General features: G+C 46.3%; 1 protein-coding gene across 2 annotated transcripts in view; it reads right to left on the bottom strand.

The window, feature by feature from the left end:
- The window catches only part of LOC104033930 (uncharacterized), a 63004-nt gene extending 43503 nt beyond the window's left edge, over positions 1 to 19501 (bottom strand). For both annotated transcript variants that reach the window (XM_075708214.1, XM_075708215.1), the window contains exon 1: positions 19376 to 19501. In XM_075708214.1, the coding sequence (XP_075564329.1) occupies positions 19376 to 19480 (105 nt within the window). In that variant the 5' untranslated portion in view covers positions 19481 to 19501. The remainder of the gene's footprint in view (positions 1 to 19375) is intronic.
- Between the last annotated feature and the right edge of the window lie 1054 nt (positions 19502 to 20555).

The raw sequence follows: 20555 nt of genomic DNA, 5'->3' as shown, positions 1-20555 counted from the left end.
AGGCATCCACCCCAACTAACCACACACACACAGCCATAGGACCTTCCTGTATACATATCCTCATCTCCTGTCCTGGTGTCAGCTGGGATAGAGTTGATTTTCTTCCTAGTAGCTGGTATAGGGCTGTGTTTTGGATTTAGTATGAGAATAATGCTCATAGAAACAACTAAAACTTCGGTGTGCTAAGTAGTGTTTATACTAGTCAAGGACTTTTCAGCTTCCCATGCTCTGCCAGATACACAAGAAGCTGGGAGGGAGCACAGCCAGGACAGCTGACCCAAACTGACCAAAAGGCTATTCCATACCATATGACATCATACTCAGTATATAAACTGGTGGGAGTTGGCCAGGGTGGCAGCAACTGCTGCTTGGGAACTGGCTGGGTATCGGTCAGTGGGTGGTGAGCAATTGCATTGTGCATCACTTATTTGGAATATTACTATTTTCCCTTCCTTTTCTGTCTTATTAAACTGTCTTTATCTCAACCCACAAATTTTACTTTTTTTTTTCCCCCCCAATTCTCTCCCCCATCCCACTGGGGAGGGGGAAAGTGAGCGAACAGCTGTGCGGTGTTTAGATGCCTGCCAGGTTAAACCACATCTCCCAACCTCAAACTCCCATCGTATCCTCTTCCTTGCAGCAACACAAAACACACAGCCTACCACTATTTCCACCTTACTGCACCACCAACTCTTTCCCAAGCACAACGAACATAACCTGCCCTTAGTTCCCCAGACATACAGCTTATAACCATCATGGCCTACCACATCCACATCACATGGGCAACCGAATCTCCAAAACCCACTGCCGAAATAAAGACACATCCTGTCAACAGCACTATCGTCTTGCAAGGCACCCACAAATGGAAGTGGCATGTTAACTTTAGCCATCCTATGTATGTACCCACACTTCCCCCTTGAAAGCACACACACATAAAGTCACCAAAGAACAGACTCATCTTGCTTTCCCATACGACAACTCTGAAGAATGTAATAGAAATAAAAGAAACAGGATTTCACAGAAATGCAAACAGTAACATTAAGCTGTCCCCACCAGCACAGTGTCTCACTGAACACCCTTAAATGCTCCAAGAATAATGACAATTCACATATTTTGTCTATCAGGAATTTTCAGGAACATTTGCTCTGGATCAACCAATGGACTTGACCAAACCACTTGCTGTATACCCAAATACCCACTTACTCAAAGCATGTTCTAACACTGAACAAACTTGGTAGTTGCCTCTTAAGAATGGTTGAGAGATCTGAAACCAAGCTTCTGTAGGTCAGATAGATCCCACTGCTGCTGAGTTTCCTGCTTGGAGGAAACCCTACCTACCTTGTTCCTAAAGTGACTTTTGGTCTGCTGCATAGAGCATACCTGGAAGTTAGTCGATCAAACCTCTGAGCTATGCAGCTCAGTATGTCTCTGGCAATGGCCAAAACCCAGTGAGTCAACGGAAAATGCAGTACTTCAAAAGAAACTTTTACAAGAGACAGTTCTGGAATAACATGATCACTGCAAGATGAGCTTTATTATTCCTTACACCTTTTTATCCAGAGTAACAACAAGCATTCCCATCATTCTTAGCTGAGTCTCACAAATTACTTGCCCACAACGGTATCCAGTGGCAATAGGTTTCAAAAGGTTACATGCTGCCTTTTCCATTTTAAAAGTCTGATGTGCTTGCTGTGCTTGACTTTTATAGAAGACGAGGCAGCATGCAACCATCACACTGATATGGACCCATTTCACCTCCACCACTGTTCCTAGGAAAACATCCTTGGAGTGTTTCAGCCTCCCAGAGACCCAAAAGAGCAACTACACTTAACTAGGTGGCTACGAAAGACACATACAGCTGATGCAGAGAAATAACAGGAATAGTGGAGAAATTCTGACTTTGACAGCTATTAAGTCAACACACCTATTTTGTGACCATCCTCCAGGATTGTTTGGGGGTTTTTTTCCCCCAAAAGCCTGTTGCCACCTTTTTTCTCCTCCTTTTTTAAAGCTACCTTTTGCTCTTTTATCTTTACATTGCCCTTTAAGAAATCAGAAAATATTTTCCTTCCCTGCTAGTCTTTACACTATTTTCTCAACTGTCAAATGATGAATGGGAAAAGTGGCACAGATTTATCCCCATTTCTGACATCCTTGAAGTAAATGCGGGGGGTTGTTTTTCCACCACAACTACAATTTGCTTGTATGTATTCACACACATGAGTCATTTAATAAAGGCAGCTGGCACTGAGGAACACTGCCAAATTAACAGACTTCTAGTTGTCCCCCAAACAGGTATAATACCTTGTTTGTGCCATGGCAGTTCATAGAGGGGACAGCTGACACTGAGGTGCCATTGTGCTAGCTGCTGTACAGACAGACAGTGGTCCCTGTCCTCATTACAAAAGCTAAGGCTCCAATTCTAACTAACTCGAGAGGTACTGACCTTAGTTTGTGGCTCATTCCCACATAAACACTCTTCATTTGGATGTGGCATGGTTTTTACTGAGGTTTAACAGCTCTGTATGGGAAATCTGTCAGCTCTGGTTTTTTTGCTGTGTAAATGTCAATTCATGGCACAGTACTGCTTCCAAAAAGGAGGCAGTGACACCTAGCACATGCAGGTCAGGGAGCTACTGCACAATGTCACTGGCTTGAGATGATTAAAATAGGACTTAGATTTGAGGCAATGATTGATGTTTTGAAGGTCTTTGTGTCTACTGGTCCTGGGCTTCCAGAATATTCACTCCTCCATGTACGAGTACAATTATACTAGCCTCCTGTCTCATATGGGTAACTCACTTCCACTAAGTACTCCCCAGTCCCACAGGCAGCCCAAGGCTACACCCCTCTGAGCTGCCTTGAACACTTCTCTAGAGGCTTTGTCCCAGCACCTGCGAGAGAAACCTCTTTCAAACAAGAAGATACTGAGTCTGTGGATTTGATCCCATAGTATATCCCAAATTAAAGTGGTAGGACAATACAAAAGGCTTAATGGAAAAAGGGGGCTCGCACAGACTTTCTAATAATCCTCCAGATGCTAGCCATGGAAAAGTAAGCACCTGCTCTTCTAGAATCAACTACAATTTTTATGAGCAACATACCAAGTGCTTTTCAGAAACAATTAGACACACCTATTAAGCCACTCTTCCTGACACTCATCTTTTGTTTTGGGAGAAAAGTTCTCCCAACATTCAGACTTGATTTCTCCCACTGGTTTATTATACCCTTGTTCTAGACAATACCCTCAGAAGTTAGAATATTTTCTTAATATACATCACAGGCTAACCATAAAAAAGCCTTAAACCCCAGCAATTGTGCATTTTATCCATGAATGAAGTAAACATGATAGAACTCAGAAGTCACATTACCTCTGATGATCCATGACCTGCACTGACTTTCAGAAGTCTTCTCATCTCTGATTTTGTGTGGGTTACATACATGCAAATACCCTCCTGCTTGGTCTTCACATCTTTCAGTCAGACATCATCATTTTCTCCCCATTTGTCATTTAGCAAGGTCTTCTATTTTAGTATTGTTACATTCTCTTTCTATTAGTAAATCCTTCCACAAATTATATCCTGGTTGTGGGAACCAAAGTCTCCCAAGCTCCTATGTATGAGACCCTAGCTCCCATGTTCTATAACAGAGAACCATCATTCATAGCAGACTAACCATTAATCTTGCAGAGTTCAAATTTTACACATGAAACTCATTGCCATAATACACCACACAGGCAAAGATTAATGGAAGTTCAAAAAAAGGACTGTCTGTATATATAACAAGAATTTCCAGAAATTATAAAGATACAGGGAATCAGACTAATGCTCTGACTAGTTGGAGATAAATGCTCTCTCCCTTGACTCTTCCCAGGCTTTAAAAGTAACACTGTCCTCCCTTCAGAAGCATTCCACTAAACACAGCGGTATTGTGTTCAGGCCTCCAGCCTCCCTTGCACAGTCCCTGTCTTATTTTAGCCACAGATTTACTTTTGTCCAAGGCAGCACAGCCCTGTTTGCCCCACAAACTCAGAATTGTGGCACTGTGATAACAGAAAACTCAGTCTCCATGTCAAAGATCCCACTAGATCATGGCTTCATCCACAGCATACGAATCACAGAACTGGTTAGATTGGAAGAGACCTCTTGGTATATTCTAGTCCAAGCCCCTGCTCAAGTGAGTCAACTGGAACAGGCTGCCCAGGACTGTGTCCAGTACACTCTGTACCTTAATGTGCAAAATTAAAGAGAAGAAAATGTCCAATTCACATAGATGTGTGAATGTTTACAAGCCATGGCACAAAACAAGCCAGAAAACAAAGGATGCCCATCCAACCTCCAGTCCTTCTTCAGGAAATGCATCAGATCTGCAGTTCAAAGACAGCAGCCTCCTGTTGATGAGAATCTCAGTCTTATACCTGGGACCTCAGCTCCAGCACCAGACATGCCTTCTGTCAGGCTAAGGGCTCCCACCGTGCCAAATGGAAACACGGACAAACTTCCCCACGTGCTTGATTTTGCGTCAATCTCCAGTAAGGAAAAATGGGCTTGTGTAGAATAATCAGATGGTATTTAAGGAGAACTGAGTGTAAAGCTTATAACTTTGAGGGAGATCTAACATGAAAGACAAACTAGCAGATATAAGAGAAAGACAGAGACAGAAAAAAATTTTGTCTTTCTCTTCACACTGCTGCTTGTCAACTGAGCAATGATTACTAGCTGCAGCCAGAATTGCTCAGGTCCTAAAAGGTCCAGTCACCCTTAAAGTCTAAAGCCCTGAAATACATCAGACAATTAAAAAAATTCACCCTGTTAAAGCAAAGTTTCTCTTGATCTTTGCTCACAGAAGAGAAATTAACCTGCTATCATATGATCAAAAGTAATTACATTAAGAATCATCTGGGAGCTTACAAAAGAGAAGGGACTCTCACTTTTAAGGCAAAACAAATCTCTCCCAACAGACTTCACTTAATGGCTGTATTGTCCTAAAAAACTAAAACAGCAGTGGGGTCGTTTCATGCAGTGGAGGGGGTGTGCATGAGGAGCAGATAAGACAAAGACAACTGGCCACAGGCAACCCCTCGTTCCCAGCTTGAATCAAGAATGCACACAGGCTGGAGGGCATCATTCCCAGTCTTCCTCTGGGAGGGAGGGAGGGAGGGAGGGAGTTTACCTCCAGGGAGGTGGCTTCCTCAGCAGAGGCCTGTGCTGCCACATATAAGACTGTTTGTGACACAGGCTCATTCACTTGAGCCCTGGCACTCCAGTAAAGCACCTTCCATGTGCCCTGGAAAGAGACTTTGCTGAGTTGGTCTCACTCACTGGTTCCTGGCACAAAAGCAGAAATGTATGATGAGCTCAGCAATGACTACCAATATCTCTGCTATGGGGAACCAGTTTCCATTTCTTTAGACTGAAGAAATGAAACCAGCGCTCACTTACCTTCTCCCTGCCACACTGCCTACAGAGCAGCCGCTAGAGACATGGGCAACCTACAGCACAGGGCTCTGCCGCTGGCTCTTCTCCTTCCCAACTGCTTGGCTTTAGTAAAAACATTTTACTTAATTTCCCCACTGTTCTTTTTCCAGGTCAACAATTGCTGTAGTTGCCATGGGACACTGCCTGATCTTAAATGAGGGAGGTGCCACCCTCCCAGTTATAAGAAACTCTGAATTAGAGAGAGTGGAAAGACAAGGGAGATGAGACACTGAAGGGCAGTTTTGAGCTGTGGAACAACATGAGGAAGAAGGAAGGAGTGAGTCAAATAGACCTTCAAATTAACATCTAACTCCTTTCCCAAGTTCCCCTTTAAATTTTATTTTAGAGATATTCAGCATTGCAGGGACAACTTATGCTAGTAAAACAGGCTGTAATGCTTGCGCTCTCCTCAAGAAAAGCAGCAGTTAGAGGTTAGAGGAAAGGTTCAGTTCAGTCTGCAAACTGTGAGATATGACTGCCCAGACTAGATCTGGGTTTTACAGCTGGGGTCCTTCAACAGCTAAGCTTCCAGACAGAACAGTCCTAGTTTGGAAAAGCTTTCTAAAGTCTTTTTCCATTGTTATTATTGTTGTTTTCCTTCTAAATTTTCCTAATAGCCTGCCTCCAAACTTCTTTCCCCATTTCCTTGTAAATGGCTACAATTCAAACCTAGGGTTCATAACCCTTGAACATTGTCTTGCTTGACAGAGCAGCTGCCCGGCAGAGTCAGTGAAAGCAGTGGTGGGCCAGTGGGACACAGCACTCCTCAAGGCCCTTGTTTTCCAGGCCTGCCCCATGCCAAAGACAGCATGATTCCTATTTTTTGTAGGAATGCTGCATGTTTAGTCAGACACGTCATCTTCTGCATGGGTCTAGAGTCTAGTTAACCATGGGTGGTTTCACAGATTTGAGGGAGGCAGAGAGTAGGTAGCCGAGTCCACAGTGTTTTAACAATACAGATGTAATTTTTGTTGCTGACTTACCTTAGACATAGGCAAATATAGTGACTGGCAACTCTCAGGATGCAAGTGGTGGGAGTCATTAGCCAGAGAACATGGAAACTGAGCTTCTGTTCTGAGGAACAATGACTGAACTTGATTTCCAGAACTGTGAGCTTAAGTTGGGTTACCGAGATCTTCAGGGAGGAAAGCATTAGGCTTGCACAGAACAGCAAGGACACGAGTGGTGGGTGGGTGTGGAGAGGCACATATGTGGTCCTCTGTTTCAAATTCTCTACCTCATCCTTCCATAATTTCATGAACAAATTAACATGTGTGTTTTGAATGTACTGTTTGCACAGCAAGATTATGGTTCTCTACTCTCTCTAGCTCTTGGAAAGAAGTTACAACTGTGGCCAAACTACAGATATGACAGGGCACTTCCCTAGGCTTGGGGATCCTCATTTGCAAGTGGAGTGAATCAGAGGACTCTATGCAGAGACAAGTGCAGTGGGGCTGGGTTCAGCACTGGCAAGGGACACAGAGATTGGTCAAAATATGGTTCATTCCAAACCCAGAAAGCACAGCTGGACACTCTGCACAGTCTCATCTGCCCCACATCAGTTTTCTTGCAGCAGTCAGAGTCTGCAAACCTCCTTTTCTAAACCTCCCCCTGCTCTTTCCAGGGCTAAGCTGAGATGATTTTGCAGGAGAAGGCTAAAGATAAAAACACCAGGGGCTTTCACAAAATGAAAAAACAGGAAGCCCTGATGCTTCACTGTTGCTCCAGAGAAGTACAGCATACAGCACCAATGAGCCTATGGTATACGGACTCCATAGTCACCAGAAACAGCAGACATCTGATGTTCTCTGATCACAGGGAACTGAATGCAGCCAATGCCTACAATTGAGCTCCACTGTTTTACGTCAGCTAGGGATCAGGTCTTATACACAAGTATCAGGTGAGCCACCGCAATAGCCTTTTCCATTGACTCCTATACACCATGGGTCTGTTCTCAAAAGCTCTGGGCAGATTTTGTTAGAAGAGCAAAACCAAGATCATCCTTTTAAATTCCACTCAAGATAAACCTCCAAAAGGCAGTACTTGCAAACAGACTAGAACAGCCTCAGGTCTACCCAGCAGAGACCAATGGTATAGGCACCCACTCCTCCCACCAGCCATCAAACTTTTGAGACAGAGGACAAAAAGAATGCAGCCAACTAAAATATGAGACTTTAAAAAGCCTCCTAGGCAGAAAACACCCAGACTCTGGTCCTTAGCACCCAAAATACTCCAAATCTTAGAGAGCTCCATTCAGTTTAATTATCCTCTAAGCCACTATGAGAACCAGAGTCTCCTTTTATAAACATAGCTGTAGTCATGTTTGGGGCTATGATTTAACAGGTCATGATGTTAGAGGTTACAGATGGGACAAAGTCACTACGGCCCTCACTCAGCAAGTGGATGGGGTCTGGTAACAAAGTGTTACCACTGAAGTAGAGCCTTTAATCCTCAAATTTCCTCCTTGCCTTCCCAGACCACTAGGTTTTACAAAATAAGATTGCTTCTGCAGTACAGGAGCCAGGGCAATGCTGCAGCTCCATGCTGTGATATGCATCATCCTTTCTGGTAGCAAGAATTTTTACAAAATTCTCAAACTATCCCTATGTTGTTAGCTTAAGAGGCTGGTGAAGGTTTATAGCTCTTACTATAGAGACAGAAAGCATACACTACTCCACATCCACTTCTACCTGCAAGTGAAGCTTCCAGATGTGCCACTTCCCAGTAAGCCTCCAGCAAATGCTCTCTCCTCCCACCGTTCAGTTTCTGCTCAGTACAAATCCCCAGCGCAGCCTGTCCTCAGCCAGCAGTCGCCTGCATGTGATGGAGCCACACAGCAAGTTTCTCACCAGCTCCGTTGCTCTACTCATGGCTTTGCTGATGTGATAAAGAGTTATGGCTAATTCATATCTAAGTTTCAAGGATTCTCTTGGAAGACTAGCATTCACTTGTTAACTTTCTCATCCTATGTGGGGAGATAGCATTTTACATACATAGTTCAGAAGGGAATTAGCAAAGAAAACAGTGGTAAAGTGTCGGGAAACACCCATCAGAAAGAAGCAGCAACCTACAAAACGGCTGTGCTGGAAAGAGATCCCTTTGCAAAGGAGGTCAACTCCTCTTAACAGCTCACAGCATAGAGCCCTGGCACTCCCCTGGCTTGCACCCTGCAGGAGCAGCGTTATTCAGTGTTACTCAGCAGTGTTGACACCACAAAGCACAGCAGTCCAGAAAGATGAGAAGGAGCCTGAGGGATTAAAGACCTTCATTACCGGGCCTCACCCACCCTGCATTAAGATACAGTGACAGCTCCATCTGTAACTTACAGCCCATTTGCTGTTAAACCTCAGCTCCAAACATAGTCAGATTAAAAGCAGCACTATTTATCACAGGCTGACAACTCTCTCAGACATAAGGGGAAGACGGTACAAAGGACACCTAGAACTGGAGGGACACCTATAGCATAGCTAATCTTACCTGTAATGCATGCACTGAGAGATGGCTGCTCACACCAGTGCCAACCATTCCTGCTTAGGCCACAGGGACTTAAATACACTCCTCCCAACTCAGACCCCATCTCCACTGGCCTAGCTCCATTATTGCACTGCTGTGATGAGAAGAGGTCCCTTTGCACAGGCCAGCTTCTCTGACAGTTTACAGCAATTCGCCAGCATTGCATGGGTCCCCTCTACCAGGGAAGTACAGCTGACAGCAGCTGGCATAAACAACACATCTGGTAACAGTTTTTCCACCCCCTCCTCAAATGACCCAGAGAGGGCAACTGCCATTGCCCTGAGATACTTCATTAGCTGAGGAGAAGCTGCCTGTGTTGGGAGACCTCACTCGACACTCACCTCTGCTCAGCCATAAAGAACTACATTAGCCAGATTTGCAAACACAAGGAACAATGCCTTACAGTCAGGCTGGAAAATGCATTTGGAGCACATGAGATTTCAGGCTTCTCCTCTAAAAATCCCACATTAACCCTTCTGAGTGCAAGTGGATGCAAGCTGTTTCATCTCTATGGATTTACACCAAACTTCTTGTGTTCTATCATGGAGCAAGCCAGTAATAGAGGATAATCCTTCAAGACCAAATCTTTGATCCATCTGCTCAGGCATCTTTAAAGTAAGAGTTAGGACCATGTAGAAACTTGCAATGGCTCTCACTGCATCAGATCGTTTCCTGATAGGCATTGTGTGATTCCAAGTGGTTCCTAGTTGGGAGAAGCTGGCCAAAGGGGTGGTCTCTTCACCCTGCACATGGAGGGATGGGCTAGAGATGAGGCTAGAGATGAGCGGCACAAAGAATTTGAGTGTTTACTCTCTCCTCCAATATATGAGTCAGAAAGCACGAAATTAAAATAGTAAGAGGCAAGTTGTAACAAACAACAGGTGATCTTTCAGCAACATGTAGTTAAGGTGTGAAACTTTTTTGCCACAGGATGTTCTGGATGCAAAGACCCTAGATAGATTTGGTGGGGGGAAGTGGGCAGGTTTAGGTAAAAGAAGTCCACTGGGCTACTAAGGTACAGACAGCAGTTCTGTCTCAAGAAGTCCCCAAGACCAAAGTCTGTGCTGTTCTTACAGTCTTCCCTAGGTGCCCACCTCTGGCACCTGCAGGAGATAGGATACCAGGGGAAACAGACCATAGGCCTAACACAGGATGGGTGCTCTTAAGGCGCATTCATGGAAGCAGGCCACAAAGCACGTGCATTTACTTGCAATGTCACAACACAAGGGAACACACAGAACAAAACCCAACCGTGTTGGGTTGCAGATCCAACTCGCCTCACTCACCACAGACAGCTACTGACACAGTGTCCAAGCATCACATGCTAAATCAGCACCCCCGCATACCATTTCAGGTGAAAGACAGGGGAAAAGTTGCATTGCACTGCAGCCTGCTGCAAAATACCACCGAGGGGTTTCCCAAGAATGGCTTGTTCTATCCAAGCCAGAATAAAGGGGTTTCTATGAACAAAAATACATACATGGAAGCTGCTGATTTTTTAAGCCTCTAAATTATGTCATTTCATATGCTCCACACCAAATACCACTGTTCTCTCCTGTTAATTAGCATTTGGCCAAAGAACTTTTATTTCTTTGGAATAATCAACTCCTAGGAATAAAGAAAAAACTGAAAAAAAAAAAAAAGAAACCCACACACAAAAACAGTCTGGCTGCAGACAACTGTCTGGAACAACCACTTGGATTTGTGTGTAATAAGTTGGTGACAGGATATGGAAGGATTATTTTATATTTACCCAGCTTACATCCAGACACACTCTCAGCAAACTCGAGGATCTAACTGCCTGTCTGGCACCTCTCCTCAAGATGGGAAATTCCCCATTCAACCAAAGGAAATTTTCTTCTCATCTTATGCCCATATAGAGCTTGGCAGATTGCAGCCTCTGATGCCAAGAAGTAAGGCCATCAGTTAAATAAAAAATAGCCTGCATCATGGAAACAATGTGACCCCATTAGGAAGGAGTAAGATGAGACAGATTTCTGAACAAAATGAGTGTGAGGGGATAGGATCTTTATGCCATCAGCAGCTTGAACTCTGTGATCTCCTTGAAATAAGTGGCTCAAAACCAGGTTTGTAGCCCAGTCAAATCAATTAATCAGCTACCCAAGGCCAATCAATAGTTTGTTCCCTAGAAATGTCAGAAACCAAGGTCTGTCTACTCTCACTGTGGACATTAACAAATATTGAGGCATGTGGGAGTACTTATCCAGGCATCTCCTGTTCTTTCATAAATCTAAATTCAGGTAAGGACCCTCTACCTTGCAGTCAAGCATCAAACCTCAGGTCAACCCATCCCTGAAATGGGAAACATGACTAACAAAAACCTCCTCTGGCCACCTAGACTCAGGCACTGGTTTCCTCTTTTCCTCCAAAGGTGTTTCCAGCCCTGAACTCTTACATCTTCTCATATAGGCTGATGCTGGAACAAGGGTTGGCAGGTGATCCCAGGCAAAGCTGTAAAGGGCTTTTCTCAGGTGTGTTTGCTGGGTACAACGACCAACCACCCCAGTCATGTCAGTCCCACACGATGGCAGCTCATTTGAGGAAGGCTTTTCCTTTAGCCTCACAGTCTACCAAGTCTGAGGGACACCTCCCCAGGTTTCAGCACATCTCCTCGCTGACAACACTCATTTAGAAGGTGCATGCCAGTGGGGCACGGACATCAATCTCCATTCCCAGCACCACAGCTCAAGCCTTGGCAAGCTGAAGGGGCTCTGCAGCAGGACTTCATTTCTACAGTGAGCCTGGATGGTGGGCTGGCTGGCTAGCTAGCTAAGAGTGCTAGGTGAGGAGGGGTCTAGAAACAAAGGCTGGTCCACACCAGCTGCTTGCAAAGCTGACAGTCACTCACAGAATCTTCACTGGGCTTTTAGCCCCTGCCACCTCCAAATGACATTCTGCCATACTAACCCAGAACAACTAGGAAGAACCAGGATTTGGATTATTGCACATGCAGCTATGGTGTAAATCTTCCAAGCAAGATCCTTTCTTATATCCAGGTCTACCAGGAAGTTTCCATAAGTGTCCATAGTATTTCACCCTCCATGAAGCTGTCAAGACTGGACAACCATGTGAGCTCTTCACATGATGTACCCACACAAGGGTACTCTGTTGTAGCATTCCCATGCTGCTAGGGCTGTCTCAAAGAGGGAACAGCAGAAGTTCACCTGACCAAGAGCTTGGTGTGCTGCAGTAATTACAGAGGAGGATGAGAGACTACTCACCATCTAAGATCCAATCCCTCTGCCTCAGCCAGCTCCCAAGATGACCCAGCCTCAAAATGCCTGTCCTACAACTGAACATTTCAGTCTGATGTATTGTCGTGGTTTAGCCCCAGCCAGCAACTAAGCACCACACAACCGCTCACTCACTCCCCCTACCCCAGTGGGATGGGGGAGAGAATCGGAGGCATAAGAGTGAGAAACACTCCTGGGTTGAGATAAGAACAGTTTAATAATTGAAATAAAGTAAAATAGTAATGATAATAACAATATAATAATGATAACAACAATAATAATATACAAAGCAAGTGATGCACAATGCAATTGCTCATCACCCGCCGACCGATACCCAACCAGTTCCCGAGCACTGATCGCTGCTCCCCGGCCAACCCCCCGCCCCCAGTTTCTATACTGAGCATGACGTCATATGGTATGGAATAGCCCTTTGGTCAGTTTGGATCAACTATTCTGGCTGTGCCCCCTCCCAGTTTCTTGTGTACCTGGCAGAGCATGGGAAGCTGAAAAGTCCTTGACTAGCATAAGCAGTACTTAGCAACAACTAAAAACATCAGTGTGTTATCAACATTCTTCTCCTACTAAATCCAAAACACAGCACTATGTCTGCTACTAGGAAGAAAATTAACTCTATCCCAGCCGAAACCAGGACATGTATATACTGAGGTACACATGGAGGCCAGGTCAATGTCCAAACAGACCAGCCCACAGCAGGGAGAAGATTATAATGGGTCTGGAAAAGCAAGAACAACATAGCAAGAGGGGCGAAATACCCAGAGGCACCCTGAACTGTCCACCCCCGAGCAGTGACCAAGCTGGTCCAGAAGAAACCAGACTTCTTTGAACTGTGCTTCACATGTGTGCTGTGTCCCCACAGCTTGGGCAGGCCTGTGCCCACATTAGCATGTAGACAGTTCTGCATAGGTCACATTGGGCCACATGTCCTTTACATCGACTTTTAGGCCTGGGTCACAGCAGAGTTCGTACTGCACAAGGAACGCTTTCTGTGCAGATAAAGGTCACAACTAATTGGCTTTTCTCTAAATCCTTGCCTGGGTGTTCATGCTGAGCAGTTGTGGGTGGTGCTGGTACCTATTCAAAACCAGCTTAGCTGGCTGTGACTCTGCTGGTCAACAGTGGCAAGAGGACAAACAGGCTCTGCCCACAGCCACATACAAGTGACTGCTGCAGAAAACAGCCCTGAGTGCACACATACCTGTGATGCTGGTTGCTAGGAAGAGTTGGGTCACCCGGCAACCCAAATCCCACTGAACAGGAGAACAGGGGCTACAGATAAATGCGTGGGGCTGGAGAGCTTGGCACTGCCTACACTGTAGGTAGGAGCATATTTCCCACTGAAAAGGGAATACAGCCTTTGGTTCCCGTACTGAGGCATCCCAACAACACTTCTGTGACACCAGGCATGCTCCAGGAACAGCCAGAGAAGCTGGCCAGACTGGCATGCCATGGCAGAGTGTCCCCTGCCCACCCACCACTCTGCAGATATGTCCTGAGTGGATGCAAGCCTTGCTTTTTACTTCAAAAAAAGGTGAACCCATTGTTTTGCAAGAGCCATAATTAAAATAAATTATGACCTTGGTCTGCTTTCTATTTTCACTTCAAATATAAGCTATTTTCCTGCTCAGGAGAACCTTTAGCATCCCAAACAGTGCAACATAATTCAGCAGCTGTAAGAGAGTGCATGACAGCAAGAAATGAAGTAGAACTGCACTGTCCAGCAAAACAAAATGGATTAATCTGTTTTCACTGAAATGCAAGAGTTAAATACATAGTATTACATTTTCAGAATTAAATTTTTCATTCAAATAAAAGTCAAGAATTGGGAAATACAAGGAAAAGTAATGACATTTCTTCATGACACTGGGGGGTAGATTTTTTTTTTAATCTAGCCCATATTTTCATATCAGTCATGAACAAGGCCAGCTAAGAGGACATCTCACTGAAGTGTCCCAATGCCAATGAACTTCCCATTATGCTATATTTGCAATATCTGCAATTTTTCTGAAGTCCCACTCTCTGGAATTAAGTCATTACATGAGATTGGTGCTGGATGTCTGCACAGGAAAGATGACAACCCTTGAAGATTCAGACCTTAGAAGCCAAGTAGAAAGAATTGCAAACCTATTATTTTACAATGCCTCGGGCAGAAGTCTCAAAAACTTAAGGTTTCTGAGTGGCTGGTATTGCCTGTTCTATTCTTTGCTTTGGCTAAGTATCTATCACAGCATTTCTAACCCACTAACAAAATTTTAGTCCAAATTATCACAAATCTAACTTTAGGCATATTCATAGATACTTCAATAGCCAAAACTATACTTACACACTTACATTCACGCAAGTGCTTGTCCCCCTTCTAAGTGAGATTAAGACAAACCAGAAGCATCTAATGTTACCAGGTGTCAATAGGAGGAAAAGCAAAGCTTTGATGTGAAACAGAGTCCTTCAGCCCTAGAGGAATGAACCTGTTTGGTGGGATGTGCTGAAAAACCCGTGAAGGAGAGAAAACCTTCATACACGACAGGAGACAGACAAAGCTAAATTTTCACTGTGTCAAGCTGTCTTCAGCCAGCCTGAAGACCATTGGCTGGCTGAGCACATGACAAGCAGTCAACCCAAAGAAAGAATGAAATTAATCTGTCCTCATTCATACAAAGCATGAGCCCTTACACAGGTCTTTGAAAGCACCCCCACTGTGCATCAATAACAACAATGCCACTTCACTCTTTTTTGGTCTGAGGAGAAAAAGTTTAAACAACACACTCCTGGCTCTGCAGAATAACCAGCTACTGCCAGGACAGCGACTCAGAAGTCACTGCCTGCAAGCCTGAGGATCACTTTGCACAGCCAACTGAACCCCCTTCATACAGGAAGGATCGGGATGATTTCCCATCAGGGCTGGCCAGCCAGGCTGGAGTCTCATAGCTGACTCCAGATGCAGATGCCAGCAGAAAGTAAGTGACATGACTTGCTGGTCCCCAGCGCTGTGTATGCACACCTACAAGCTGCAAGGTTACGTGAAGAGAGCTGACATGGTGGCTTTGTTAGTGCCTAGTCCACAGTTCCCTTGCAAGCAAGTGTAAGGCTAAAGTTACATAGCAGAGGAATGGAGTTCTCTATTATGAGAACAGACTCACATATGACTTCATTTCGTTGATTGACATTAAGGAAATGACAAGCATGTCTTAAGTACCTCTGCCCAGGATAAAAAGAAATATGCCAAGTACATAAGTAATTTAACAACTTTTGTGGATTAGAACATCAATTGCATCGCCTCCAAAGTTGGTTGTGTCAACAGCAAAGTTGGAATGGAATTGCCACCCTTGAAGTGCTCAGTTTTCTTCAGCTACATGTTCCAGCCAGTTAATTTTTTAAACACACCACAATCCAACTGTTTCATTCTGATGGACATCTAGGTCCACTAATTAAGGGCTTAGTTTGACTGGCAATGCACAGACTTGTTCCAACCAGATGCTCCCTGCCCCAAGGAGCTTGCTTGCAAGCAAAGCTTAGAAAATAGACACCTACACTTTAGCCACTACACAAATATGCAAGGGCACAAGAGCTGAAGAGGGATTTGGAAGAAATTAATTTGTGTGAGAAACCCCTACCCCAAGTAGTGGGGATGAACAAGACGTTTCACTTGTAGACAGCTCACTGAGTTGGTTGGAGAATACTTCTAACAGCTGAATATCAGTATGCCGTCACGTAAACCCACATGCAACTAACTCCAGGATATGCATTTTAAAAGCTCTTTGAACAATTTGACTTATAATTCAGGAAGGGCTTCTCAGGGCCACCAGTCCAAAACTATGAAAGAAAATAATAAAAAACTGTACTAGCCTGTAATAGTGGACAACCAACAAAAAATTCAGGTCTTGAGTTACAGGCCTCTCTCCTTATTTGAAGGATTTCACTACAGTATGGGACAACCCCCTGTTCTCACTCTTCTCTCCTGTCCCAGAAAGTCTGCTCTGGAACAGACCCAATTGCCAGCTGTTATCAAAGATGAGCCCTAACCTGTAAAGTCAGATCTGCTTTTGGCTCTCAATTTCTAACAGCCAGCCAAAAACCAGAGGTTTCTGAATCTGGCCTAATCTTCAGCAAATAACACCAGACCACTGAAGCAAGAGGTGGAACAACAGGCTGAGGCACAAGGCTCCAATTCACAATCCTTTCTTGGATTTAGCTGCAGCAGCTGAAGGACTCTAAGCCAATGGGCTGGACTATGAACCACAACAGCTCCGGAGTGGCCATGCTGCTACTGAGCCACCCCCGCTACAGGGGCACGAGCGTCCAGTGGGGAGACAGCAAGGTCAGCAGGACCAGTCTTCCAAAGCTAAGGGTTCAAATTTGAACCCTAACTACCACACTTCACGGCCCAGCCACCCTTACCAGAAACTGCTGGCAGTGCTCACTACAGCACTAACCCAACAGCAGGTGAAATGTCAGTCAGTCAATCCCTCCCTTCCCGTTACGGTGACTTCTGGTGAAAGGGCAATAAAGGGACAGTAACTTGCTCAGCAACACCAGCACAAACCAGCAGACCTCTTGAGTCAAAGCCCTCTGAGCAGCCTTAGTTGTCAACTGTCCAAAGACCAACTTTAGTAGGGAAAAAAAGAAGTCCATTACATCAACACCCAAAGCCTGTGTATTTCCTGGTTTCACTTACAGGAGGCAATGGTAGTCTCTCACCTTCTCCAAGTGGGGGAAGACTAGGAAGACCCACCACAGCCACGCTAAACCAATTTGGGACACATGGTAGCAAAATGAGATCTTTACAGCGGGCAGAAACTTCATCCTGAAAGGATTCCTGAAGCTTGGATGCCAACCCAAGATTGGTTAAATCTCCCAAGCTTACAAAAAAAATGAGTTGACAATTTATGCAAGGACAGTCTCCCAGGACTTTGCCTAATGGCAATACTGTTGCAAGCTAGAAACACAACAGCAGCTTGCTTTCCCTTGAATTTGGGAACTTCCAACAAAGGTCATAAGGTGTGAAAGCAAGTGGGTAATGAAGGAGAAGAGCAGCTCAGCACACTGTTTTTAAAGCTTAGAAAGCTCTTGGTTTGGATGTTGGATGCAGATCAGTTTTTATTCTATCCAAATTAGTTGCTCATTCTCTACTTACATTACTACAGATCTGCTTTTATGCTCACACCTAACTAACTTTTCACTAGGTCTCAATGACAGCAGACTGGACCTTTTAAATAATGCACGTACCACACATGCCAGAATACGTACAGACCTGCACAGGCACAGACCAATGTGAGGAAGCTGAGAAGGCAGAAGTCCGGTCTGTGCCTGGCAGCCCCACATCATCCGAGGGCAGCAGAGGGAAACAGTACAGGACACTTGGCCTCGTCACAGGGTCCATGCACAGTGCAGCCACGGGAAGCTTCCACACCGCTCACCGCTTGTGACACCTATCCCGTGTCCACACCTGCAAGAAGATCTGGCCCAACACCTAAGATAGAGCACTGCATGCTCTGTTAAGCGATTAGTATGCTGGTACGAGGCTCAACCAAGACCAGGCAGCTGCATGTGGTCCCCAAAGGCCTACAAAACATACATAAACCCAGAGTTCGAAAGTCTGGCTTTCTGCCCATACACATGTATACTAGTCATTGTACCGCTCCCCACAGCAGGCTGCAACGCTACCTCTGATGGTCTATGCATTAGCCTTGCAAGAACGAGTGCAAGCTTAAGTCTCACTTCTCTATTGAGCCTGCAAAAATGCAGACCACCTGTTTGCAGCACAAAACCTTGGCACTAATATGAACAAAATGGCTGCAGATACCCACTCCTGCGGGTTTTCCTGCCTGCCTCTAAGCATCCTGAAGGCTGTATATACCCCCGAGAGCTCCTTCCAAAGATTCTCACAGTTTCACAACCTGAGGCTCCAAGAGATAAACAATAAAGCTAAAGGAGGTGATCACAGCCACAAGGCCCAGAAACACAGTGTTCAAAAGAAATCCCCCACTGCCTCTGCAGAGATATTCTGCACTGAATCCTTCTACCACAACCTAAAGCATTGCCCTTATTTTATTTCCAACAATAAAATCTAATCCTGCCTCCCCCAAGAACTACAGAATATGCAATCCCCGCAGGAAGAAGTACACGGACACAGCAAACTTTGAGGAAACATCAACACTGTTTCTAACAAAGTTGCCATCAGCGTGTCCAGTGACTGCGCAGAAGTGCAGCCACACGGCAATCTGCCTCTGTGTAACACATACAAAAGACTCCACTAGAGTCTGGTATACGGATCCCCAGCCCCCAACTTGGGCAATGAGGGCTGCTACTTTTCCCAGATCCCTTCTTTGATTTGGGGCCAGGTGCTACACTTCCCGCAGTACTGATGCCGATCCAGAGTAACTCTGCTGATTTCAGGGTGTATCCCTTGATTCACAATACTTTCACCAAATCAGGATCTGGTAATTTTTTGTAAGTAAATCATCATGACTCCATTTTTATCCCATTGCATATGGCTTAAAAATTCCTCCTTGCATTTGGCAGGAAAGGCTTAGATATTCCTTATCCTGAATCTGTGATCCTCATTTTTCTTTTGAGCACTAAGAAAGGATGTAAGCAGAGTTCAGAAAGCCATGGGTCAATGCAGCAAACCCAACTGCAAACTTCAGCTCAGATTCCAGCCTTCAGGAGCAGAAGGGTGAAAAATGCAAATAACAAGCTGAAAGGCATTTTAGGCAAATCATGTTTGTACAGTACCTAGCACAGGAAGGGTTCTAGCCTGGTGAGGGCTGGGACACTACAGTTGCACACATACAAAGGTAAGCAGACAGGCAAATGCCTACATAGCTAAACACGAACCCCGTTAAAAATAAATACTTCTAAAGAACAGACAGAGATACATCTGCCTTTATCCACCTTTCTGTATTACCTATTGAATCGTGCAGGGTAACTCTGAGAGCAAAGGAACAGGACTTTAGTAACAGGCATACAGCCTAGGCCAGTTCCTACTGAGCACACTGGCTGAGAGGAAACTGGCCCAGCATAGTAAACACTGCAAGTTACCAGCTTCTCAAGGCCCTGTTATTAGTTACCTGAAGGGTGCAAAAAAACAACCGAGACAAAACCGGCTGTTCTTACCTTCAGCTGGAAAGGTTGAATTTCATTCAAAGTCTGGTTCCTGAGCTTTTTGGTGAGGATCTTCAGCATGGTACAAATCCGAGGAGCCAAGAAAGGGTTAAGCATACACACACGCACGCAGCTACATCTGCCGAGCCGCTGCTGCTACGCTTGGAGGAGCTCCGCAGAGCTTGCATCCAGCACCCCCAGGTACACGGCTGGGGAGAGGGGGGCAAGGCTCCGGACAGCCCGCTTCCAGCCGTGCCCCTCTCTCCTCCGCCACCACACTCTGCCCGACAGCCCTCCGCCTGGGGGGGGGGGGGGGGGGGGGGGGGCGGGGGGGGGACACGGAATCCCTTTCCAAAGGCTAACGAAGAAAATAAATACCAAACTTCCTTTGCTTTCCACCCCCTCCCCGGTCACGCTTCAGAAAGGAGGGAGGTACCAGCTGGCAGCGTGCTGCAAGGGACCAGAGACAGTGGGCGCAGAGTGTTTATTGAGGGACGGCAGAGCTCCCTAGCCGAGGCCCCAGGCTCCGCTCATGGCAGCGCTCCCGCCTGCCCCCCTCAGCCCCGACGCCGGCGGCCCCAGGCGGGCATCGCGCCCCGCTGCCCCCGGCCGCCGCCACCCCGGGCTCCCGCAACGCCGCGGCCGCCCCGCGCCCCTGCCCGCGACGGGAAACTTGTAACAAACGGCGCGGCAGCCGCGGCGCCCATTGGCCGGACGGGGCAGGGCGGGGCGGGGCGGGGCGGGGCCTCCGCTTAAAGGGGCCCCGTCGGCGTGACCGCCGGTGCCTGCCGTGCCGGCCCGCAGGGTGCCCGAGGGGCAGGGGCAGGGGCAGGCCCGCCGCGCTGCTGCCGGCCCTTCCCGGGCGGCCTTCCCCGGGTCCCCGACCTGGGCGGGCTCTGCTCAGGCCGTGGCACACTGGTAACTGCTTGCGCTGTACCGCGTCACGGCTCGCCGCCTGCTCACACCGGGAGGGTCACAGGATGCCGTGACCTGCCCGTCCTGCCCCCTGGTTCGGAGCACGGATCCATAGGGAGGGCTCGAGTATCCCATGCCGAGTCCCTGGAGCTCCCCCGGGAGCTTGCAAGGGGCCCGCGGCCGCGGGGAAACTCGCCACCGCCTTTTGTCCCGGCAAAAGCCAGCGCGGGGCCAGGGCTGCCCCGGCTGCCCCCGGGCAAGGCGCTCCGTTTCCGTG

Source organism: Pelecanus crispus, chromosome 3 (genome assembly GCF_030463565.1).
Source record: "Pelecanus crispus isolate bPelCri1 chromosome 3, bPelCri1.pri, whole genome shotgun sequence".
Taxonomy (NCBI): domain Eukaryota; kingdom Metazoa; phylum Chordata; class Aves; order Pelecaniformes; family Pelecanidae; genus Pelecanus; species Pelecanus crispus.
Note: the sequence above shows the minus strand (reverse complement) of the source record. Positions and strands in the feature narration are given on the sequence as shown.